Source organism: Hylobates moloch, unplaced genomic scaffold (assembly GCF_009828535.3).
Source record: "Hylobates moloch isolate HMO894 unplaced genomic scaffold, HMol_V3 SCAFFOLD_9, whole genome shotgun sequence".
Lineage (NCBI taxonomy): Eukaryota > Metazoa > Chordata > Mammalia > Primates > Hylobatidae > Hylobates > Hylobates moloch.
In genome coordinates, this window is record NW_026652284.1 from 103,230,975 (window position 1) to 103,257,121 (window position 26,147).

At 47.1% G+C, this 26,147-nt stretch overlaps 1 protein-coding gene across 8 annotated transcripts in view; it reads left to right on the forward strand.

The window, feature by feature from the left end:
• ZHX2 (zinc fingers and homeoboxes 2) overlaps positions 1 to 26,147 on the forward strand; it is a 261,988-nt gene that overhangs the window by 152,213 nt on the left and 83,628 nt on the right. For 7 of the 8 annotated variants that reach the window (XR_009215031.1, XR_004370998.2, XM_032760349.2 and 4 more), the window contains one exon: positions 19,526 to 22,258. Coding sequence is in view for 6 of the 8 variants with exons in the window: in XM_032760349.2 (XP_032616240.1) it covers positions 19,741 to 22,254 (2,514 nt within the window). In the remaining 2 variants the exon portion in view is untranslated. Of the gene's footprint in view, positions 1 to 19,525; positions 22,259 to 24,915; positions 24,934 to 26,147 lie in introns of those variants that run through there. The other variant, XM_058444623.1, reaches the window with a different exon arrangement.

The window sequence follows — 26,147 nt, forward strand, 5'->3', positions numbered from 1 at the left end:
CTGAGCACCAGGATATTTAAGAAGATGTGATTTCTGATTTTAAAATATTTTTCTGGAGGATTAATGAACGGGAGAAGGAAATGAGCGGGGGCCCAAGAGAAACCAGGCAGGAGGCCTAGATGAGAGATGATGGTGCCTTGGATTGGGGTGGTCATAGTGGAAAATGAGAGCGCTACATGAACCGTAGACGTGATTTGGAGGTGGCACGGACAGTACGAGCTGGTGCGCGTTTCTCTAAAGACTAGCATTTTCAGATGTGGAGCAGAGGCAGTCATCATCCTAACTGTGGCAATTTTGTGGAAACTGAAAACAGCAGCAGATCTTGGCCTTGTGAATCTTATGGGTTGGGGCTGAGAGTTCTAGCTCACTGCCCATTCCCAAGAAATAGCAGCTCAGCTTCTCCAGGGCTGCTGGAGGAGCTTCCTAAGAGGTGGAGTGGAGTGAGATGAATGGCACAGGCTGCAAACCGAGCTCAGCTTGCCCACTGTATTGGTTTCCAATGGCTGCTGTTAGAAATTACCACAAACTTAGTGGCTTAAAGCACCACAAGTTTATTCTCTTAAATTTCTGGAGGTCAGATGTCAAAAATCAGATGCACTGAGCTAAAGTCAAGGTATTGGCAGGCTGGCTCCTTCTGGAGGCTTCGGGGAGAATCCGTTTCCTTGCCTTCTCCAGCCTCTGGTGTCCACCTGTGTTCCTTCTCCATCTTCAAAGCACATCACACCAACGTCTGCTTCCATAATCGCATTGCCTTCTCCTTCATAGTCAAAACTCCTGCCTCCAGAATCACTTGAACCCAGGAGGCAAAGGTTGCAGTGAGCTGAGATCGCACCATTGTACTCCAGCCTGCATGACAAGAGTGAAACTCCATCTCAAAAAGAAACCTCTTGTCTCCCTCTCATAAGGACACTTGTGGTTACATTTAGGTCCCACGAGGGGAATCCAGGATAATCTCTCCATCTCAAGATCCTTAATCACACTGTCAAAGTCCCTTTTCATGTCATCCAAATCCCTTTTGCCGTACAAAGTAAGATTTCCAGATTCCAGGAATTAGGACCTGGATATCTTTGAGGACCATTTTTCAGCCTACCACACCCTGGGTCCTGTGCAAAGAGATGCCGAAACACAGCCTCTCGATGTGGTTTCAATCTGAGTGGTTTTTGTCTGGGATTTAACTGGCTTCAGTGAATGGCTTCGTGGAGGACATTCTATCAGAGAATAAGAGTAAACCTTCACCCTTTATCCAAGGCTTTGAGATAAAGGGAAGTCTCTTCGAGGTAGAGATGAAAGGGGTTCAAGGGAAAGCTGCAAAGGGTGGCCTGGAGGCGGGGATGGAGGGTAGAATGGAGAAAGATCTGACAGACAGAATCTAAGAATTGCTGAAAAGCCCTGTCTCGCCCTGATCCGTGCCTGGGGAGCAGAGAAATCTCATTCCTCTCCCGGCTCCAGGAAGATGGAGTGTGCACGAATCACCCACAAGAAAGGAAATGAAAAGGTTACACCAGGAATTGTCGATATTATAAATCCCTGTAGTCTCGCAGCCTCTGTAAATGTTTTGATAGCAGAATTTGATGGATTGTAAATCAGAGCAGGCTTATCTTAAACATTTGATAGTGCCTTATTTATTTAAGTATGTGACACATAAAACCAGAATTGATTCTTCTTTCTGTCTTAGCAAGATTATTTTTTCTGCTTTCAGAAACACATCACTCTTCTCTAAGCCCTGGTTTTCCATGTTTGTGGGCGTGTAGGTATGTGTGCTTGTACATGGTGGCAGCTGTTATGATTCTTTCCACACGGAGAAAGAATACTTTGCCTGGGAGAAGATTATAACATCAGGAATTAACAGAAAAAATAATAAAGCCACTTTGCTTCAAAATATGTCTTAATCTTATTGCTTTTTTTAAAAAAAAAAAAAACAAGATTATTGCTCAGAGAAAGAGGGAGAGTAAAGGTGTTACAATGTGATTGGTTTATGATTTGAAACTTAGGTAGATACACATACAAGACAATTTCCTGACTTTCCTGGCTCAGGGTGTAGAGTCGTGAGTTACCTCGATCTCCTCAAATGGATCAAATTAGCCTCATTATCATACTCTTTCTCACACACTAATTTCAGCTTTACAATACATCTACATCTGGGCACAATGGCCCACGTCTGTAATCCCAACACTTTGGGAAGCCAAGGCGGGAGGATCACTTCAGCTCAGGAGTTCAAGACCAGCCTGAGCAACATAGTGAGACTTTGTCTACATTAATTAATTAATTAATTAATTAATCAATCATCTATTGGGGCTGCCCTCGAGTCATCATAAACATTGCTACCATTTATTGCATGTTTGCAGGTACCTGGCATTATGATGGAGTCTTTATAAGCATTATACCATTTAATCCTCACACCCCTATGAGGCGGTCATTAGCTCCAGATAAATTTATTTATTATAAATAAATAAACCAAATCTAGAAGCCATGTATCTTGCCAACCTCCTACAACTGGAAGTGTCAGATAGAGCTGCAATTCAAACCATTCTGTATTGATTCTAAAGCTAATAGACTTACCCACTCAACTGACTTCTCAAGAATCAGTTCAGTCCAAAACACCCTGATCTTGACATTGAGAACAGACAGCCACCTCTGGAAGACACTTCACTCACCTGCCCAGGCAGGCCACAAATGCCTTGTAACGGTGGTGAAGCTCCTCTCACCGTACTTATATTCTGTTCCTTCCCAAATCTTGTGGTTAACCTTGACTAATGAATAGCGCAGGTCACCTCTAAGAGTCTTCCTACTCCAGTGCCCTATGGACCTTCTTGATTCTGGCTTTTCTCCATCAGCTTCTCCCATCATGGCATTTGGGTGCCAAGTTCTTTCTCTCCTTCCTTCCTTCCTTCCTTCTTTCTTTCTTTCTCTTTCTTTCTTTCTTCCTTCCTTTCTTTCTTTCTTCCTTCCTTCCTTTCTTCCTTCCTTTCTTTCTTTCTTCCTTTCTTTCTTTCTTCCTTTCTTTCAAGTTTCGCTGTTGTTGCCCAGGCTGGAGTGCAGTGGCACGATCTCAGCTCACTGCAACCTCTGCCTCCCGAGTTCAAGCAATTCTCCTGCCTCAGCCTCCCAAGTAGCTGGGATTACAGGCATGCACCACCATGCCTGGCTAATTTTGTATTTTTAGTAGAGATGAGGTTTCACCACATTGGCCAGGCTGATCTCAAACTCCTGACCTCAGGTAATCCACCCCCCTTGGCCTCCCAGAGTGCTGGGATTACAGGCGTGAGCCACCGGCCCAGCCTCCAAGTTCTTTTTGTAAGCTGTCAAGACAGTGCATCATTTTGACTACTTCAAAAAGCCGTGTGCTGTAGTTTTTTAAATCCACTTTATAAAAACTATTATTTGGGATTAAAATTTCTTCTAATATTTGATCTGGACTCACAGATGACTTTTTTTCCTCTCTCTGTGTCTTTTTTTTTTTTTTTTTTTGATCTGTTTGAAGCTCTTATCTCATATTTACCTATTCCTGAATTGTCTTAAGTAGGAGAAAGAAAAACTTATTTCCATTATAAAACCATTGAGGAGCTTTGTTTTCATGTTGAAAAGGGAAAAGTACATTTCAGTGGAGCTTTTTAAGACCTTTCAAAAAAGTATCTTTGGGGAGAATATGAATTTTAAATAATAACTGAATAATCTGAAAATTATTTGCAATGAACAAAATTGTCACAGGTCGTCAGTGAGCCTCCTCCTCTATTTTCACTGACACTCCTGAGTGTGTCAAGGCTGTTCCTCACATGTAGATCTCAGCTGAGATACCCTCTCCTCAGAGAGGCTTTCCCTGATTATACCATTGAGAGTAACTTTTTTTTTTTTTTTCGAGACGGAGTCTTGCTCTGTCGCCCATGCTGGAGTGCAGTGGTGCAATCTTGGCTCGCTGCAAGCTCTGCCTCCCGGGTTCACACCATTCTCCTGCCTCAGCCTCCCGAGTAGCTGGGACGACAGGCGCCCACTACCACGCCCAGCTAATTTTTTTGTATTTTTAGTAGAGATAGGGTTTCACCATGTTAGCCAGGATAGTCTCGATCTCCTGACCTCGTGATCCGCCCGCCTTGGCCTCCCAAAGTGCTGGGATTACAGGCGTGAGCCACCGCACCCGGCCGAGAGTAACTCTTTGGTCACCATCACATCATTTTTAAAACCTCTCTGCATAGCACTTACCACTAGAAGTTCTTTGTTCTCTGGTTACTTTCTGTCTCCCCTCCTAGATGGTGGACTCCTTGAAGGCAAGAATCTTATACCTTATTCCCTGAGTATCTAAGGCAGTGTCTGGCACATAGCAGGCACTCAAGAATGAATGAATGAATGAATGAACAAACGAACGAGTGAATGCCTGAGCTATGTTTATACTTCTATTTCTAAAAAGAAAAAAAAACAACAATAGATCTTCTGCTGTAGATCCCTTTTAAAACACCAGGAATGTTTGAAGAAGGGAACAGAGTGGTAAGATGCAGATTGCTGGCGATGAGTGCCTCTCACAGCTCACTCCCAGTTTGTGCAGGGAGGTGTTGAAGACAGGGATGACGTGATCAGATTCGTGTTTAGAAACATGATGTTCAGCCATGGCATCAGTTGTGAGGTATGGGGCAGCAAGCAATCTGTTGCTAAAAATAAAGCCTTGAAGTTTGTGAGTGGCTTACTTTTCTTGATTGGCAAGGTTATTCCTGTTAAAATGCCATCCCACTCATGTCCTGAAATTCTTAAGGAAGAGGGAATGGTGTGGGGTTAGAACCAACCCAAGGATGACAGGTAACCCTGAGAGAATGTTACAAATAGGCATCCCAGCAACCATGCTGTCGTGGCAGGAAAAGACTGAGAACTGCTGTTTTAGAAAGGAATGGTGGCAGCGAGGAGGCTGGCCTGAAACTCTATCTGTCAGGATGTTTTCAGTTACAAGTGACAGAAAACCCCATCAAACTGGTTTAAACAAATTGACACTGGAAAAATCTGTGAGTCTGTTGGACTGGGACACAGTGGGATTCAGTGGGACATCATCAGGACTGGTTCTCTGCAACTCTCAACTCAGCCCAGGCATGCTCTCCTCCGTCATGGCGAGATAGCCACTGGTGCCTCTTAGCTTCTATCCAGTGCCCTCAGCACCTCCACCAGAAAGGAGCACATTCGTTCTCCCAAGGGTTCCAATAAAAGCCCCAGAATGGAATCCCACTGATTCTGACTGCTGTACTTGGATCGGGCTGTTCCTTAATCATTCACTGTTCCTGGAGACAGTGATGTTCTCACTGGGCAGGACCAAGTCACATGTGCAGTGCCGGAGGTTCCACCTGGGCCAGGCATGGGTAGGGGTCTTTCTCTAGAAAAACTGGAGGAGGAAAAGGGCACTAGATAGGCAATGCCTGCATCCAACCGGGGAGGCCCAGGGCTCAGGCCAGGTGCAGCACTCACTGCAGTTGTAGAGGAAAGCCCCAAGGAGGACCTGGGGCAGAGCAATGAAGAATTAGAAGACCTCATGGAAGCAGAGTCAGGAAGGCCTGGGGCATAGCAGACTCCAGGATGGGGAAGAAGTAGAAGAGCCAGTGCCATCCCGGTTTCTAGCCTGAATGACTGAGTCGATGCGGGTGCATTTGTTTGGAATAAGGAATATTACAGAAAGATCAGGTTTGGCAAGCAGGTGAACTTGATTCTAGATATGTTAAATCTGAGGTCTATGTGAGAACCCCCACTCCTTCCCCCAGTGGTGATCATAGATGCACACGGCATGCACTTGGAAGAGGCTCTCAAAGCCATCCAGCTCAGCTGCTGCCAAGTTCTCCTGGTGGGCATAAGTGAGTAGACCTTGTTCTCCAAGTGAAATTGGATCGTCTATTATCTTTTTTTTTTTTTTAGACTCAGTCTCACTCTGTCACCCAGGCTGGAGTGCTGTGGCGCTATCTCGGTTCACTGTAACCTCTGCCTCCCGGGCTCAAGCGATTCTCCCGCCTCAGCCTCCTGAGTAGCTGGGATTATGGTGCCCACTACCACACCTGGCTAATTTTTGTATTTTTAGTAGAGACAGGGTTTCACCATGTTGGCTAGGCCAGTCTCGAGCTCCTCCTGAACTCAAGCAATCCACCCGCCTCGGCCTCCCAAGGTGCTGGGATTACAGGCATGAGCCACTGCACCCAGCCGGATCATCTATTTTTTTTATTCATGTAGTATGTTTCCTGGTTTTCTTTTTGTTTTTGTTTTGTTTTGTTTTGTTTTGTTTTGAGACGGAGTCTGGCTCTGTCACTAGGCTGGAGTGCAGTGGCGAGATCCTGGCTCACTGCAACCTCCACTTCCCGGGTTCAAGAGATTCTTCTGCCTCAGCCTCCCAAGTAGCTGGGACTACAGGCATGTGCCACCATGTGCAGCTAGTTCTTGCATTTTTAGTAGAGACAGGAGTTCACCATGTTGGCCTGGCTGGTCTCAATCTCCTGACCTCGTAATCCACCCGCCTCGGCCTCCCAAAGTGCTGGGATTACAGGCGTGAGCCACCATGCCCAGCTTATGTTTCCTGGTTTTCATGAATTATTCTGACTTTGTTAAGCTTTCAGTGGAGAGTGGCCACTCCAGCCTTTGTCCAGTTACGAATCCATCTAGTCCCTCCTGTCTTCTTGCCAGCTGCCTACAGCTGGGAAGGAAAGTATGGGGCTCTGGAGAGGAAGGGCCAGGGCTAGGAAGGTTAGTTTGGTAGATATCTGCAAGGATGAGCTCAGATCTTTGGGATGGATGAGTTCACCAAGAAGGATGGAGAGGAGATGGATGAGAAGAGCCAAGGGCATGGCGATGCACTTACTGAGAACAGAAAAACAGAAGAGGAAGCTGAGGGGCCGGGCACGGTGGCTCACACCTGTAATCCCAGCACTTTGGGAGGCTGAGGCAGGCGGATTGCCTGAGTTTGAGAATTTAACACCAGCCTGGGCAACATGGTGAAACACTGTCTCTACTAAAATACAAAAATGTAGCTAGGCATGGGGGTGTGCACCTGTTGTCCAAGCTACTCAGGAGGCTGGGGCATGAAAATTGATTGAGCGCGGGAGGCCAAGGCTACAGTGAGCTGAAATCACACCACTGCACTCCAGCCTGGGCAACAGAGCAAGACTCTGTCAAAAAAAAAGAAAAAGAAGGAGAAGAAGAAAAATCGAGATCAAGAAGAAGCAGCCAGTAGAGGTGTTTTGAGGATGGCAGTTTGCTCTGCAGAGTCAGTGATGAGGGATATATTTGGCAGTTTAAGATAAAATTGTCAACAGAGCTGGGAGGGCAGAATCCACAGAGGTGAGGGGCGAAGCATGCAGTAAAAGAAGCGGTTAGCAGGTGTAATCATAAACTTCCTTTGAGAATTTTGACGGTAAAATTATTTCAACAACAGGTACCCTCTGTTGTGAGCTCCAAGCTCATCAAGGATCAGGCACAGAACCAAGTATACTCAAATTAGCTCACAGGATACTCTCAGCTGCCCTTTGATGTGGCTACCATTTTCATCCCCGTGTTACAAATGGAAAGGCTGAGGCTTCAAAGGATTGGTGGAACTTGTCCAGGGTCTCTCACCCGTGGCGTGGAACCAGACCTCGAAGGCACGTCTCCCACTCAGGAGCCTGAGCTCTTCACCTCTGCCATAGGATGAAGGAGCTGATATAATGATGTGTAGATGATGGTGGAATTGAGCCGTCATGAGAGATTTAGCCTTGCTTTTCATGTTTGCTTTGCTTTGCTTTGCTTTGTTTGCCTTTTTATGGAAACGGCAACCTGAGGTGTTTGTAACCCAAAGGGAAGGGGACCCAGTGGAGGGAGACAGGAGTTGACAGAACCCATGAGTGCTGAGCTGGAGGCCTGGTGGAGGGATTAGCCTTTTAACAGGGCGACCAACTACCTCCTCCTAACCAACTGGAAAGCAAAGAGATGCTTGGAGATGGAAAAGGTGAGCTGGATCTCAGCAAGATACAAGGCAAAATCTACTAAAACAGAGAGGCGCAGTTGGGAAATTCATATTGGAACAGTTACACAGGAAATTCAAGAGGTAGGAACAAAAGATGAGTAAGAAAAAATCTCAGAGCGGCGTGACTAGGTGAGATGAGCTAGCAGAAGTACGCAGCACCTGATACAGTGGCTGGCCACTGAGAGGTGCTGTGGAGGAAAACGGGGTCTAATGGGGAGGAGGGGTGGAGCAGTCCTTCTGAACATCGGTTTGCCAGTCCCCTCACCACTCACACTAGCTTACTAATCAAAGTCATCTCCTGTGATTAGTCCTAGAACACATCAGTTTCAAAGGTCCTCATTCGGGCCAGTTCTGCAGGTGAAGGTTCACCCCATTTTACAGCTGCAGGAACTGAGGTTGGCCATGGTGAATTAACATGCAGCATTTGGTATTCTCTGGCTTGCATGTGGGTTTGGGGGTTGTGAGATGGGCACCAAGGCTGTGGCCAGAGAAAAGTGGACTCCTAGTAAGTGATGAAGCCAGGATTCAAACTGGGGGTGCTGGCTTCAGCCTGTGCCCCACTTCCACTGACCTGTTGAGCACTAATGCTGAGCACTGATGGAGAACAAGGCCCCCGGAGGCCAAGGCTTTACCTGTCGAAGGGTCGGAGGGGTCTGAGCTTTGGAATTCATTGGTTCGGAGTAGATGAGTAAATTCAGGGCTCCAGGTTCACGTGGGTCTACCTTCGCAGACATCAGTGGCTTCCTCTGCCCCTGAGTACGGACTACCCTGTCTGAAGCCACCTCTGGCAGGACACCCAGCCTCCTCTCAGGGCCCCGTGTCACCCAAATGTGTGGCAATGCTCACACGGCAGGCGGCGTGAAGCAGCCGCAGACCTCACTTCAAACTTCCACGGGCCACTCATGAAGCTTTTTTGGTTAGAAAGGATCATGTCAGCTTTCTTCCTAACAAGAGCTTCTCAGAGCAGCATGTTGAAAAAGACATCACAATTCAATTAAAATCTTCCTCCTTTGAACACTCCCAGAGGGGCAAGGCCACTTGGAATTTGTGAGAAATCTAATTTATAGACACAGTATCAGGAAATAGAATTGTTAACAATGAACAACTGTGTGTCATAGGGATCAAGCAGCAGGTGTGGAGCCAGGATTATCTGGCTTCTACCCTCTTCAGCAAGCCATTGAACCTCTCTGAGCCTCAGTTTCCTCATCTGTAAAATGGAGATCACAGCCATCAGTTGGTGTTCTGGGAATAATAGAGATTATGCATGTAAACCAGGTGTGGTGGCTCCCACCTGTAATCTTAGCACCTTGGGAGGCTGAGGCAGGGGGATCACTTGAGCCCAGGAGTTCAAAACCAGTTTGGGTAATATAATGAGACCCCTATCTCTACAAAAAAAAAAAAAAAGATTGTTTTAATAAGCTGGGCATGGTGGTATGTGCCTGTAGTCCCAGCTACTCAGGAGGCTGAAGTGGGAGGATCACTTGAACCCAGGAGTTTGAGGTTGCGGTGAGCTATGATCATGCCACTCCACTCCAACCTGGGTGACAAAGTGAGACCCTGTCTCTAAATAGAATACAATTTTAAAAGATTATGCATGTAAACAACATTTTAGTACTATTAGGTTTCCTTGATCAACAACCCCTTCTTTTCTTTTTAAAAATGTGTCAGTCAGTTTGAGCAACTAAGCAATACAAAAAGTTAAAACACAAACACAGATAACAGGAAATTGCTTCTTACATCTCAACTTTCCCAAATCACCAACTGTTTCTGTGGATCGTGTTTATAAAGATGTTTTATGCTATGTTATCAAGCAGCCAGCATCCTGTTTTCTTTTCTTTTCCAGGATTGTAATTTTGTACAATTCTTCCCCTGTTTCTACCTCATCCTCCAAATTGTCTGTCATTCCCTTTGGGATTATTAATACAGCATTCTACTCTTTTGTGCAGCAGGGAGCTTTGGCTGTTTGTAGTTTAAGCTGCAGCAAAAAAAAAAAAAAAATGCAGCTATGAACATCTCTGTGTCTTCATGGGACAGTGTGTTTCAGCCCAACCAGTTCTGAATTAGAAGAAGCCAGGTGATGTCTTGATTCCAAAGGTAGCAAACAAGGCTGCGCAGCAGTTGCGTGACTTCTGATTAAAAATACACATTCCCAGGCTCTGCACCTGGAGGCTTGGGTGTAGTAACTCTGGACTGAGGTTCGTTGGTATTTTTACAAAGCACTCCAGGTGATGGTGATGTGTGATGGTTTGGGAGCCACATTATAGGACCAACCCCAAAATTCAAATTTGGATTTAAGGTAGAATGGGGAAAAATCAGAAAACTCAGGAATTTACTCTGGGTCACCAGTGACCTTTCAAAGGCAATTCTGTTTAACAGATGAGAAAAATGGAGGCAAGGATGGAAACAGATGAGAAGAGAGCTGGGTTGCTGGAGCTCAAAGCAAAGCACAGGCCTTCCACTTTGTAGCATCTAATTCCTCTCGCCCTGCCCCCACCCGCCACCATTGCCACAACATATCTACCCAGCAGAATGCCTTCTGGGTGGTGGGAGGTGTCATGTTGTGATTTTAAAACACAAAGGAGCAATTCCTGCCCTCACCCCCTCAAAAAAGATCTACCCTTGATGAACTGAGGCAGAATCTGTTAACAGCCCTGTCAGAAGACCCCACAAAGCTAAAAGCATCCTTTTTGGTTTTGATGTCTTGACAAGATGCTTCCTTTGAAAGCTCCCAGACAGCCCTGTTATTTCTTCTGACAGCCCCAGTGAAAAGCTTTGCGATGAGACGTGGCATCCCTGTCAAAGCCCGGAGGTGTGATTCCCTGAGAGCGAGCAGCTCTTGAGCACTCCCTGGGCTTAGAGCACTGCTGCCCTCTGGGTAGACCCCTGGGATCCCGGCTCTGCAGCTCCCTCTGGCCTCTGAACCCCCAAGGGCTTGAGATCCTCCACTGCAGGAGGCCTCTGCAGGCTGACTCCTCACCACCCCCTCCAGATGTCTCCCTAGGGAGGTCAAGAGCGGAGCCATGTACCATCCTGACAGCCAGACTGTGAGCCAGCCACCTTGAGAAGTTTCCAGGGGCTGCTCTGGCAGTTTGATCCATTTTTTCCTTCTCCGCCAGGGGCTGCAGGCCACTTGTAGGGAAAGGTCAGGAAATGCCACCACCTGTCTCTGGAACTGACGGTGGGAAGGAGAAAGAACAAAGGATGAAGAGGAGAGTGCTTCTTGGGGAGCCTTACAGAGCCCTGTACCTTAAAGCTTGCCGCACCTGTGTAGTAGCATCCTCACCTAGGAGCCTGTTAGAAATGCACAGTCATGGCCAGGCACGGTGGTCATGCCTGTAATCCCAGCATTTCGGGAGGCTGAGGCGGGTGGATCACCTGAGGTCAGGAGTTCCAGACCAGCCTGGCCAACATGGCGAAACGCCGTCTCTACTAAAAGTACAAAAATTACCCAGGCGTGGTGGCACGTGCTTATAATCCCAGCTACTCGGGAGGCTGAGGCAGGAGAATCATTTGAGCCCGGAGTGCGGAGGTTGCGGTGAGCCAAGATCACGCCACTGCACTCCAGCCTGGGCAAAAGAGGGAAACTCCATCTCAAAAAATAAATAAAAAATAAAATGCACAGTCATAGGCCCTATGCCAGACACACTGAATCAGCATCTGTATTTTAACACAATCCCTAAGTCTACACATAAAGTTCGTATCCCAGTTTTACTGCTCCAGGCTGTGTGACCTTGACCAAGCTCCTTAAACTCTCTGAGCCTTAGTGTCCACGTAGGGTTTCTGAGAAGTGAAACTTAGCACTTGGCGTACACTAAGGCTTTGGTGAATGTTGGCTGTCATTATTGTTGGGGAATTGATTAAGGGAGAATCTGCTGTCACACTCAAACCCCAATTGTTCAGCCATTCTGTGGTGGGGAAGAAAGGCCAAACCAAATGGGAGAAAATTCCAGATGAAAAGTGAAGAGCTCCCAGCATCTACTTAAAGGAGAAACTTGGAGGTGAGCGGGAAAGGATATCTCTCAGCAGCCTGAGCCTTGACTGTTTAATTTGGGGTTAGCTGAGAGTATTGTTCAGCTGCCTGGTTTGAGGTTTTGTTCTTCATTGATGTGCCTCTTTTCCTGCCAGCCCCACCCCACACCTTGAATCCAAGACCCCTCTGTTTCCAGGACCCTGCCCAAAAGGCTTGGACCCTCCCTTGCCTGCAGACCAAAATCCCAACTCCCTGGTGCGGCATTCCAGACTCTTCGCCATCTAGCCCCAACCTGAGTTGTTCAGCCTCCTCCCTACCTCTGCCCTCACACCCCTGCCCCTTACCCCCAGTCCTTGTCATTCCTCAGATGTTTTCTTGCCTTCTGACTTACTCATGCTGTCTGTTCTGCCTGGGAAGACTAGGTTCCTTTGATAGGAGTCACTCTCACTTTCCTCTACCTCCCAGAATTCTACTCCCCCTTTGAAGCCCTGCTTATCCAGGAGAGGCTGTGTGGTGGTGTGCCAAGAACACAGGGTTTGGACAGACTAGTCAAATCCCAGCTCTGCCATGAACTAGCTGTGTGACCTTAGGTGAGACATTTACCCTCTCTGGTCTTGGTTCTTTCATCTGCAGATTGAGGGTAGTCACAGCTGCTTTGCAGAGTTGTTGTGAAGACTCACCAAGAAAGCATGGGGAATTTTCATTAATAGTAGCTATCACCATTTTATTTCTAAGAAGAGGAAAGTTGCCTCCCCTGGAAAGCCTTTATCTACCCTCCCCCAACCCTGCCCTACAAAATTAAGTATAGCCTCCTCTCTGTTTCATAAACTCTCCTTCTTGTATTTGCAACATCCACACGTTCCACTGTCACCTTCTCAAGGAGGAAGTCCCTGACCACCCACTTAAAACCTCAAGTGGCCCCGCTCTACACTTTTAATGTGTTCCCTTCCTTACTCTCCTCCATGGTGAGCTCTCCACGAGCCGCAATTTCTGTCCATCCACCGCTGTATCCTCAGCAACTAGAACAGCATCTGGCACCACTAGGTGCTCTATCAGTGTTTGTTGACTGCACCATTGAAGGGTGTTTAGATGGCAGTGCCGTGCCAAACTGTTGTAGGATGAATTATGCTCCCCTAAAATCCATATGTTGAGGTCCTAACCCCCCATGCCTCTGAATGTGACCATATTTGGAGATAGGGTAATTAAGGTAATTAATTACCCTAACTCCAAGGTTACGTGAGGTCATTAGGGTGGGCCCTAATCCAATATAACTGGTGTCATTATAACAAGAGGAGTTTAGGAAACAGACTCCCACAGAGGGAAGACCTCAGAAAGACACAGGAGGAAGACAGTCATCTCCAAGCCAAGGAGAGAGGCACCTGAAGACCCCAACCCTGCTGGCACCTTGATCTCAGACTTCCAGCCTGCAAAACTGTGAGAGAATAAATTCCTGTTGTCTAAAGCCACCCAGTCTGTGGCATTTTGTCATAGCAGCGCTAGCGAACTAATGTACCAGCTACGAACTCCTTGAGGACAGAGCTGTGGTGTCTTCATCTTTGCGCCCCCAGCTGTCCACAGGGTTCTGGCTCGCACTCATACTCAGTAAGCAAAGGTCTAATTGAATTGCATTCCACTCGCAACAGGGAGGGTAATGATGGAAGAAGCACCTCATGGCGAAGGGGGGAGCCTTGCACAGACACCAGAAATGGCCTCTTTGTCATTGTCTATGTAGACTGATCATTTCTCTTTCATATAAACCCTGACTCTGCCAAAAAAAAAGAAAAAAAAAGGCATGGATTCCAGGGCAATTTGTTCCAAGGCATTGTTATGGTCTCATTATGACTAGGGTTTCTTTGAGGTGCATAGCAAATGCTGCAGTGGATAAAAGGAAAACTGAGTCAAGATCAAAAACACGTAAAGGCAGCAAGGGTGTATTTGGAGCTCCAGGTTCCTTTCCATGTAACATGCGCTTGTCACATTCGTAGTTATCCCACGAGGAGCAGGACTTCAGACAGAGAGGGGCAACACAGAGAACAGCCGTCTTACCTCCCCTCCCTTCTCTTGGGAGCCAGAATCTTAAACAAGCGTGCTTAGTTCTGACTTGTTCAGGCAACCTCCTGAGGGCAGGGATGTTTCTTGCACCAGATAAGGGATGGTCTGTCTACAGCCATACCACCCTGAACGCGCCCGATCTCATCAGACAGGGGATGGTGTGATGACTGGCTGGAGTCTCCCCACCGCTGGGCCCTGGATGGTGCAGCCCAAGGGAGAACTCCCTGCTCCCTTTAAGTGTTTTCAGGTTGGCACAGGATGTGACTGTGCCCAGTTCAGACCTGCTGAGACACTGGCCCAGGGCAAGAACCACGACTTGGAGCAGGTCTGCTGGGACATGCATCACTCGCTATGGAAGGGACTGTGTTAGAGTTTATTCTTAACATGTATTTTATGTGTTCATTCATTCACTAATTTTTTATTTTTGCCAACTTTGACCCAGGCATATGAGACCTGAAGACTTTGCTCAAAACAATTTAGCCTTCATTCCAGCAAGTACCAGACTTCATGGTGCTGGTCCTCACCTTGCTGGTGGCTCACAGGCTTTCAAAATGACAGATGCCAACATACTACTACCCTTCAGACACCCAATCCCTGGTGCCAGGATCATCCTTCTAAAGGCCGTGTTTCTTGCAGATCCACCAAGAGAACCCTAAGAAATAGATTCTCAAAAGGCTCTGTGTTTTCTGAGCTCTCCTCCTCCTCTCTTTTCTTCCTTCCTCTTTTCTTCTTTTTCATCTGCTTTGGTTTGGATTCCTGGTTGCTGAATGAGTTTTAGAAGATGCTTTTATTTTGAGCCACAGTTTTTGGAACACTGAGAAGCTTCCAGGCCATTTTACCACTATTCACCTCATTTCGGGGGCTCACTTGTCAACAGATTTAAATAATGCAGGATATGGGAAGTTTCGGTAAAAAAAAGGTATTTCCTCCCCTGAGTCTACTCCTGCCTGATGTCTTTTTTCTGCAAGAGGAAAGTGTCTTTCCCCCTCTCTTTTGAAAAATTTAACTCAAATGTCCCAAGCCCTTTGGCCAGAGGGTGCAAATTTAGCCACATTCTGCTGCGTTAATAGTACTCCCCACAGAACTGTAGAGTCTCCCTTCCCTTACAGAGTTCCTCCAGTCATGTAACCCCAACACACATGTTCACACGTGTGCACACACATGCACACACACACACTACTGAGCATTCACAGGAGATTTTAGCATACCTCATCACTGAGCTGCAGTTCCCAAGAGATAGCCTCCCTACAGTTAATTTAATTTGTGATGCTGGGTGTGGTGGCTCACACCTGTAATCCTAGCACTTTGGGAGACGGAGGCAAGTGGATGGCTTGAGCCCAGGAGTTCGAGACCAGCCTGGGCAACAGGGTGAAATCCTGTCTTTGCAAAAAAAAAAAAAAAATTAGTCAGGCGTGGTGGCTTATGTGTGTGGTCCCAGCTTCTTGGGAGGCTAAGGCAGGAAAATCGCTTGAACTGGGAGGCAGAGGTTGCAGTGAGCCGAGATCGTGCCATTGCACTCCAGCCTGGACAACAGAGCAAGACCCAATCTCAAAGAAAAAAAAAAAAAACTTTTTTGCTTTGGTGGAGTTTCTGTTCTTGAATGGTGCTGTCCAGTGGGACTTCCTATGATAGAAATGTCCTTCGCTGTATTAGACAATAGCCACCAGCCACAATTGCTTCTTGAGCACTGGGAATGTGGCTAGTATGACTGTGGTACTGAATTTTTAATCCTATTTAATTTTAACTAAACTCAAAAGGCCACATGTGGCCAGTGGCTACCATATTGGGCAGAATGGTTCTGCACAGAGATACAAATGATAAACAAGTGGATAGACACTTGCTCCTCTTTTAACCACAAAACATCAAAGTATGATGTCAGCTATTGAAGAGTGCCGTGAAGAAAGCCACACAGGGTGAGGAAATAGAGAGAGCTGAGGAGGCATTGTTTTGCAGAGGGGCAGCTGTCAGCGAAAGCCTCTCTGTGGGAGGGTGACTTTTCAATGGAGACCTGAAAACCAAGCGGTTCTCAGGGTGGGATGTTCTGGCAGCGGCGCTATGAGGGGAGTGAGGTCCTGACAGAGCCACTGGAGTGTGAAGGGTGGTGGGAGAGGGGAGCCGGGGCCGGAGCTTGCCGGGACTTGGTGGTGCCATTGCTGGAGATGAACTCTGGAGGCGTGAAAAGTATTTGAGAGGTGAGATCAAGACTCTGAAGATCACGGCAGGCGGAGGCTGGAGGTGGCGGTTTGAGCATGGTCAATAAAAAGAAACTGCTGCCCTCTTCTCTGGTTTGCCTGTGTCCTCTCCTCACCACTGCCTGAGGGGCCCGCACCCCACTGCTGATGAATTTGACCAGCCTACACATGCCAGTGCTTTCATCTTAGAGGGGCCAGGTTCTGCGTTCATCAGCGGGAGTATGGCCCTTTCCCCAGCCCTGCCCAAGTGTGTCACCTGAGCCCCTAAGCAGGTGGGGATAGGCCTAGACTCTCAGAGTTGTTTGTGAAGATAAGTTCTTCACATTGGCCTTTATGCCCTCTCTTCAGTGGGACTCAAACCCAGGCCCATGGGAGGGGCCAGAGATGATATGCCATCTCCTGCCTTCCCTTCCCTTTCCTTCCTTTTCCTGGAGGTCGGGGATCTTTGTTTCAAAACATGTCTCCCGCCTCCTTTAGCCCATCAGCTCTCCATTCTCAGTTCTGGGTTCTGTGTAACCTAATAAGCAAATTGTTCCTGTACTTTCAAATAATCATTTGTTTAATGCAATTCCAATCAAAATTCTAATAGAATTTTATTTCACAGGTGATATTGATTCATGAGACTAGATTATCAAAATAACCAAGAACTGTTCTGCGAAAAGAAAGAGTAATGAGAAGGAACTCTACTAGATATAAAAATGTACTCTAAACATACGAAAGTTCTTTTAGAAGCAAGGCGTAAGTGCAATACTCAATACCTAGATCGATACACAGATTAGATAACCCAGAACCAACTCTAGTAGATATAAAGTTTGTGTATGATAAAGGAAGTTTCTCAAAAATTAGTTAGAAAGAAAATAATAATGCATGCTGCTGAGATGGTTGGTAACTGAAGAAAAATGGTTAGAATTGTGTCTTACAGCTTAACCCAAGATAAATTCAATACCAGATGAGTTAAATGCAAAAAATAAAGTTAAAATAGTCTTAAGAAAATGTAGATTAATATATTTCAGCTATCAAGACAGGGAATCACTTTCTAAATATAAAATCACAATGAAAGAGGCTACAAGAGAAAAAAATTGGTAAATCTATTCTCTAAAAATTAAAATTTCTACATGTTAAACATTAAAAAATATATAATATGCACAACTAAAAGGTAAATGATAGGGCCAGACGCAGTGGCTCATGCCTGTAATCTCAGCACTTTGGGAGGCCGAGGCAGGTGGATCACCTGAGGTCAGGAGTTCGAGACCAGCCTGACCAACAAGGAGAAACCCCGTCTCTACTAAAAATACAAAATTAGCCTGGCGTGGTGGCGCATGCCTGTAATCCAGCTACGCAGGAGGCTGAGGCAGGAGAATCGTTTGAACCTGGGAGGCGGAGGTTGTGGTAAGCCAAGACCATGCCATTATACTCCAGCCTGGGCCACAAGAGCAAAACTCTATCTCAAAAGAAAAAAAGGTAAATGATAGACTGGGAAAAGTTTTGCAACAAACTTAGTAAAGCATTAGTATTATTTATGTAAAGAGAACTCTTGCAAATTCATAATAAAAACCACTGAATGTCTAAATATAAAAATGACGTAAGCAGACAATTCACAAAAGAATATAAATAGTGAGCAAATCTTTGAAAACAATCCAACCTTATTGTCAATCAAGAAAAGCCTACAAGCATATTAAAACAGTTTTCTTGGCCAGGCATGGCTCACGCCCATGATCCCAGCACTTTGCGAGACAGAAGCACGTGGATAACTTGAGCCCAGGTGTTGGAGACCAGCCTGGACAACATGGCAAAACCCCTGGACAACATGGCAAAACACTGTCTGTACTAAAAATAAAAATTAAATGATGAGCTGGGCATGGTGATGTGTGCCTATAGTTCCAGCTGCTCGGGAGGCTGAGGCAGGAGGATTGCTTGAGCCTAGGAGATGGAGGATTGTTTGAGCCCAGGAGATAGAGGCTGCAGTGAGCTAGAATTGTGCCACTGCACTCTAGCCTGGGTGACAGAGCCAGACCCTGTCTCAGAAACAAACAAAAATCCAAAAAACTGTTTTTCCCTATCTAATCAGCAAGGCTTTTTAACAGTAGTATTTTACGTAGGCTGGATTGTGAGTCAAGCCCTCTCATACACTACCAAAGAAAAGGCCAATTGAGGCCAAAACTCTGCCATACATATGGGTCAAGAGAACCACTTCTAGGCATCCATCCAATGGTAGTTATCAAAAATAAGGATTAAGGGTATTCACTGCAGTTTTGTTGATAAGAGCCAAAAACTGGAAATAAATGTCCAACAAAAGTCCAATTGCTATAAAAAAATAATGAGTTTATGTCCTTTGCAGGGACATGGATGAAGCTAGAAGCCATCATTCTCAGCAAACTAACACAGGAACAGAAAACCAAACACCACATGTTCTCACTCATAAGTGGGAGTTGAACAGTGAAAACACATGGACGCAGGGAGGGGAATGTCACACACCGGGGCCTGTTGGGGGATGGGGGACAAGGAGAGGGAGAGCATTCGGACAAATACCTAATGAATGCAGGGCTTAAAACCTAGATGACGGGTTGATGGGTGCAGCAAACCACCATGGCACATACATACCTATGTAACAAACCTGCACATTCTGCACATGTATCCCAGAACTTAAAATAAAATTTTAAAAAAGAAGTCCAATGGCTGAACATATCATGTGTAGTCTATCCCTACAATGTAATAACATGCATTATAGGGATATACCACACATGATGATTTCATCACGTGATGAAATAATGATTTTTAAAATCATTATTTTGCTCACTATGGAAATGGGAAACTGTTTAAGTGAGATGAACTATAAAACTGCAATACTGGGGAGGGTGATTGCTTTTTTCTTTCTTTTATACTTTTCTGCATTTTCTCGATTTTCTATCTTGATTTTGCTTTTATGGTAAGCAAAATGTTCATTATCTGTTTTCTAGCACCTGAATAAATTTCACTTGCTAGCCCTGGGGACACATCTGGCTTCCGAGGTACCATACCTAAAAGTGGCTTGCAAGCACACTATCCGCGACATTCCCTCTCACTGCTTCAGAGGATTTTAGTACCTGTCTACGTTTCCTGTATTCCTGTGTCTCTAAGCATGAAATGGTGACCCTCATCCATGTTTGCTTGGTTTGGGCCTGTTTTCACCTCCTTCCAAAAAAAAGGAAGAGAAGAAGAATGTGATTTTTTGTGTTTATAAGCACTTTCACGCCATCTGTGCATACATAGGTGTTCTATTTGGGTGCCTGTTGGGATGGGTCATGGGAAAACTCATAAAGAAGTGCCAGTTTCTTTTGCGTTATGAAGAGACACTGACCCTGTCTTTGTTCTTGTCCACAGATATGATGCTTCCTGGTGTGTTTAGCGGTTGGTGCCATTGCAATTTTCTGTGCTGAATTCATTCCGAAAACTCAAACAGTAGACTTCAGCACATAAGGAAAGCCAAAGCCATTTGAGGGGGAATAAAGCCAAAAGCCTTTCACCTTATTCGTTCCAAGAATCTCACTGCCTCCTCCTTACCCCCCTCCAAAAATAAGCCATTGCACACAGGCAGCATGGCTAGCAAACGAAAATCTACAACTCCATGCATGGTTCGGACATCACAAGTAGTAGAACAAGATGTGCCCGAGGAGGTAGACAGGGCCAAAGAGAAAGGAATCGGCACACCACAGCCTGACGTGGCCAAGGACAGTTGGGCAGCAGAACTTGAAAACTCTTCCAAAGAAAATGAAGTGATAGAGGTGAAATCTACGGGGGAAAGCCAGTCCAAAAAACTCCAAGGTGGTTATGAGTGCAAATACTGCCCCTACTCCACACAAAACCTGAACGAGTTCACGGAGCACGTTGACATGCAGCATCCCAACGTGATTCTCAACCCCCTCTACGTGTGTGCAGAATGTAACTTCACAACCAAAAAGTACGACTCCCTGTCCGACCACAACTCCAAGTTCCATCCCGGGGAGGCCAACTTCAAGCTGAAGTTAATTAAACGCAATAATCAAACTGTCTTGGAACAGTCCATCGAAGCCACCAACCATGTCGTGTCCATCACCACCAGCGGCCCTGGAACTGGTGACAGTGATTCCGGGATCTCGGTGAGTAAAACCCCCATCATGAAGCCCGGAAAACCAAAAACAGATGCCAAGAAGGTGCCCAAGAAGCCCGAAGAGATCACCCCCGAGAACCACGTGGAAGGGACCGCCCGCCTGGTGACAGACACAGCTGAGATCCTCTCGAGACTTGGCAGTGTGGAGCTCCTCCAAGACACATTAGGACACGTCATGCCTTCTGTACAGCTGCCACCAAATATCAACCTTGTGCCCAAGGTCCCCGTTCCACTAAATACTACCAAATACAACTCTGCCCTGGATACAAATGCCACGATGATCAACTCTTTCAACAAGTTTCCTTACCCGACCCAGGCTGAGTTGTCCTGGCTGACAGCTGCCTCCAAACACCCAGAGGAGCACATCAGAATCTGGTTTGCCACCCAGCGCTTAAAGCACGGCATCAGCTGGTCCCCAGAAGAGGTGGAGGAGGCCCGGAAGAAGATGTTCAATGGCACCATCCAGTCAGTACCCCCGACCATCACTGTGCTGCCCGCCCAGTTGGCCCCCACAAAGGTGACGCAGCCCATCCTCCAGACGGCTCTACCGTGCCAGATCCTCGGCCAGACTAGCCTGGTGCTGACTCAGGTGACCAGCGGGTCAACAACCGTCTCTTGCTCCCCTATCACACTTGCTGTGGCAGGAGTCACCAACCACGGCCAGAAGAGACCGTTGGTGACTCCCCAAGCTGCCCCCGAACCCAAGCGTCCACACATCGCTCAGGTGCCAGAGCCCCCACCCAAGGTGGCCAACCCCCCACTCACGCCAGCCAGTGACCGCAAGAAGACAAAGGAGCAAATAGCACATCTCAAGGCCAGCTTTCTCCAGAGCCAGTTCCCTGACGATGCTGAGGTTTACCGGCTCATCGAGGTGACTGGCCTTGCCAGGAGCGAGATCAAGAAGTGGTTCAGTGACCACCGATATCGGTGTCAAAGGGGCATCGTCCACATCACCAGCGAATCCCTTGCCAAAGACCAGTTGGCCATCGCGGCCTCCCGACACAGTCGCACGTACCACCCATACCCAGATTTTGCCCCCCAGAAGTTCAAAGAGAAAACACAGGGTCAGGTTAAAATCTTGGAAGACAGCTTTTTAAAAAGTTCTTTTCCTACCCAAGCAGAACTGGATCGGCTAAGGGTGGAGACCAAGCTGAGCAGGAGAGAGATCGACTCCTGGTTCTCGGAGAGGCGGAAACTTCGAGACAGCATGGAACAAGCTGTCTTGGATTCCATGGGGTCTGGCAAAAAAGGCCAAGATGTGGGAGCCCCCAATGGTGCTCTGTCTCGACTCAACCAGCTCTCCGGTGCCCAGTTAACCAGTTCTCTGCCCAGCCCTTCGCCAGCAATTGCAAAAAGTCAAGAACAGGTTCATCTCCTGAGGAGCACGTTTGCAAGAACCCAGTGGCCTACTCCCCAGGAGTATGACCAGTTAGCAGCCAAGACTGGCCTGGTCCGAACTGAGATTGTGCGTTGGTTCAAGGAGAACAGATGCTTGCTGAAGACGGGAACCGTGAAGTGGATGGAGCAGTACCAGCACCAGCCCGTGGCAGATGATCACGGCTACGATGCCGTAGCAAGGAAAGCAACAAAACCCATGGCCGAGAGCCCAAAGAACGGGGGTGACGTGGTTCCACAATATTACAAGGACCCCAAAAAGCTCTGCGAAGAGGACTTGGAGAAGTTGGTGCCCAGGGTAAAAGTAAGCAGTGAGCCAGCAAAAGACTGTTTGCCAGCAAAGCCCTCAGAGGCCACCTCAGACCGGTCAGAGGGCAGCAGCCGGGACGGCCAGGGCAGCGACGAGAACGAGGAGTCTAGCGTTGTGGATTATGTGGAGGTGACAGTCGGGGAGGAGGATGCCATCTCAGACAGATCAGATAGCTGGAGTCAGGCTGCGGCAGAAGGTGTGGCAGAACTGGCCGAATCGGACTCCGACTGCGTCCCTGCAGAGGCTGGCCAGGCCTAGACAGGTAATTCCACCTGCTCACCCAGGCAGCAGGGGAGAACGCAGCTTGCTTTCTTTTCGTTGCCAGGGTTAATATAGATTGTAGGGTACAGAGATGTTGACATAGACGGTGGCTTCTTTTTCTTGTAATTAACAAATAATGATGTATATTGATCACGTACAACATGATGTTTTGAAATATGTTTACATCGTGGGATGGCTCAGTCAAGCTGATTCCCATATGCATTACCTCACATACTTATTCTTGTAGTGGAAGGGTCTGGTTTTGATTTTGGTGTTTTGTTTTGTTTTTAATGACAGAGTCTTGCTCTGCCACCCAGGCTGCAGTGCAGCGGCTCAATCATAGGTCATTGCAGCCTCAAACTCCTGGGCCCAAGCGATCCTCCCCCCTCAGCTTTTCAAGTACCTGGGACTTCAGGCACCTGCCAGCACACCCAACTAATATTTTAATATTTTGGTAGAGACAGGGTCTCACTTTGTTGCCCAGGCTGGTCTCAAACTCCTGGACTCAAGGAATTCCTTTGCCTCTGCCTCCCAAAGTGCTGGGATTACAGGCATGAGCCACTGAGCCCGGCTGATGAGTTATTTGTAAAGGTTCTTTGAAAAAGGAAGAAAAATAGAGGCTGATGGAACCTATGTCCTCATTTGTAAGGCTGTGCCCAGGGGGCAGCACCAATGGCTGTGGCCCGTTTGGGCACCAGCCTTCAGCCCTGTCCATTCTGAAGGTTAGTTTTGACTGTTAGAAAACACATCCTCCCTCTGTGTGTTTTGTGTTTGTTGCTGTAAAAACACCAAACATGAAGAGGTTGTTTCTTTTTCTTTTTTTTTCCCCCTTTTCTTTTTGGATTTTTTAAGAATACATATCCAAGTTTACTGAATCAAAGACCTGAGGTTATTTCTTCTAATCTGAAAAGGCTTTGAAAGTGCTTGATATTTGCCTTGTCAGGGCTAAAGGAAGGTGCCACTGTGTTTGGGTCCCCATAACCCCTTCAAATCTGGAAGAGCTGGGTGTAAATTAGGCCTGTAGAGTCACACAAGCTGGGGGGAAGGGCGGTTTCCATGGTTACTAATGGCCGTGTCATCCCCATAATGGGACATGCCACTGAAGCCCTTGGTATTCTGCTTCCTAAGAGGTCAGTGCAAATCGAGGCCTGAAGCACAGCAGCTTGGTGGTGAGTTGAGAAATGGGGGCAGTGGCAGGGGGAGGGCTGCGGGAGGGAAAGGAAATATTACAAGGAGGAAGATGCACGATTTGCCCAGGTAGGCTTCTCCAGAGGTCACTTAAAAGACCATGGAATGGGCCTCCCAAGTTATCTTTACAAAGGATAAAATAAAGGTAAGAACCTCCAGAATGATTGATAAGGTCCCAAAGGCAGCCCTAGAAATTACCACACCTCTGTCTTAATGAACTTGGATAACTTTGGCTGACCACGTCGCTCATTAACTCATTGATTCAGTAATAAAATGAGGCAGCTGACAAATATATGAAATTCTCTAGAAACCTTGTTTTAACCAGTTCCATCCGCTATTAAAAGAGCACTTTAACGAGCAGCCAATCCCAGAATGCCATCATGCTCCATTCTCTTTTCTCCTCCCACTTGCAGGAGGAAATGCCTGTGTGTCAAGGGTGTGGGCACAACCCAAAGGGGAGAGCACGAGTGAAAGGAGGGGGATAGAAGTGCACTGAGGTCACAATGACAGCAACCTCCCCCCTTTACCTGGCCACCTCTGGCCATTTTCCCACCTTAGAAGAACCTACCAGTCTAGCTGATACCTCCCTCATTAAAATGAGGGAGTGATTTTTTTTTTTTTTTTGAGACAGAGTCTCACTCTGTTACCCAGGCTGGAATGCAATGGCACGATCTCAACTCACTGCAACCTCCACCTCCTGGGTTCAAGCGATTCTCCTGCGTCAGCCTCCCAAGTAGCTGGGATTACAGGCATGTGCCACCCCACCTGGCTAATTTTCATATTTTTAGTAGAGATGGGGTTTTGCCATGTTGGCCAGGCTGATCTCAAACTCCTGAGCTCAGATGATCCACCCACCTTGGCCTCCCAAAGTGCTGGGATTACAGGCGTGAGCCTCCACGCCAGACCTCCCATCTTGGTACCCTTGATCTTTTCCCATCCATGACACCTGCCTACGTGGTTGCTTTTTCCTCCCTCCCCAGAGAGGACAATAGGGTTCAGTTCCATTCAACAGTACCTCTGAGCGCCTACTGTATGCCTGCTGCTACTCCACACGCTAGAAACAGTGCCATGAGGGAGACAGACAACACAGTACCCATTCACTGTGGAGCTCGGGCAGGCCAAGGAGAGAGGAAATCACACTTTCCTTTACTCGTCAGTGTGATATGTGTTACGAGGGGGAAGGGCACGGCTCTGTGTGGGGGCTCAGAGGAGGAACACCCAGGTGGGAGGTTAGGGAGCTTCTTGGAGGAAGGGACATCCGACTCATGGGATGAGAAGAGTTAGCCAAGTGCACAGACAAGGAAAAGAGGGGTCCACATGGAAGAAGCAGCACAGGCCAAGGTCCAGAGATAAGAAAAGGAATGCCACCAGTGAGAAAAGAGGTTGGGCATAGCCAAAAGGTAGAGTTTGGGTTTGGTAAAGGATAAGAGGAGGCAAACTGAAAGCAAACTCAATGGTTTTCCATAACAGACAAAAGCTATTCTGAACAAGTTATGTTTGCTGAATTTGAATAGAAAGATGCTCAGTGTCTCTGTATCCCACGGTAAGCTCAGATGGCACTTCCAGGGCCCCATGGCTGAGTGAGAGGTTGTCTAGGGGCGGCAGTTCTCCAGAGGCCCCTGAGGCCCCCGTCCCCATCTCTTCTCTCCCAAACTATACCACCACCTCCAGTTGAAAATGCACATGGGGGTGGGATGTTACCCTGCCTGATGCCCCAGTGGCCCAAAGAAGACAGTAATGAGGGAGGGAATGTTAAAACCATACAGAAAACCTTTGGGGAGGAAGGATGGAATGATGAACGAAGGTCACCTGAATAGCAGAGGTCGAGGTAGGTGCTCTGACCATACATGGCCTTACTTAATTCTCCTAGGGAGGTAGCTTCTCTATAACTTTATAAACCCAGAAACAGACTCAGAAACCAAAGAACTTACCCACATTCACCCAGCCAACACATGAGCTTGTCTCCAGAGTCCTCACTCTTCCTCCTGCCATCTTTACCCCGTTATTTCTGACAGAAATTCCCCATTTCTAGTTGATACCCCCCTTCTCAGGACAGGGACTAGCTGTGTTCGCAAAAAAGAAAAAAAAACCATGCAGGAACCCCACTTTATGTTTAATTATGGTAAATGCCCCAACTGTGAGCTAGAAAACATCCCTAAACAGGATGCTAAGATCTATTCCTCATGTGGCAACATCAGATATCCCTGATGGCTCCCTGATATTTTGGAGGTCCATTGTTTTGTTTTGAGATGGAGACTTCCTATATGGCCCAGGCTGGAGTGCAGTGGTGCCATCTCGACTCACCCCAACCTCCGCCTCCCAGGTTCAAGCGATTCTCCTGCCTCAGCCTTCCAACTAGCTTTAACTACAGGCACGTGCCACCATACCTGGCTAATTTTTGTATTTTTTTTAGTAGAGATGGGGTTTCACCGTGTTGGCCATGCTGGTCTCAAACTCCTGACCTCAGGTGATGCATCCGCCTCAGCCTCCCAAAGTGCTGGGATGACAGACATGAGCCACCGCGCCCCACCATTGGAGTTCCATTGTATTGAGAAAGGGGCTGCCATCTGCACTAGGGGTGGCATTGAAGGTTCTCCCACATCCTGGACAGAGGCACTCCTTAAAGGAATCTTTCAATTTAAAGGGAAAAAAAAATCTCTCCAAATTGCTTCACAGTTTTCATGAACCAAACACATGAGTCT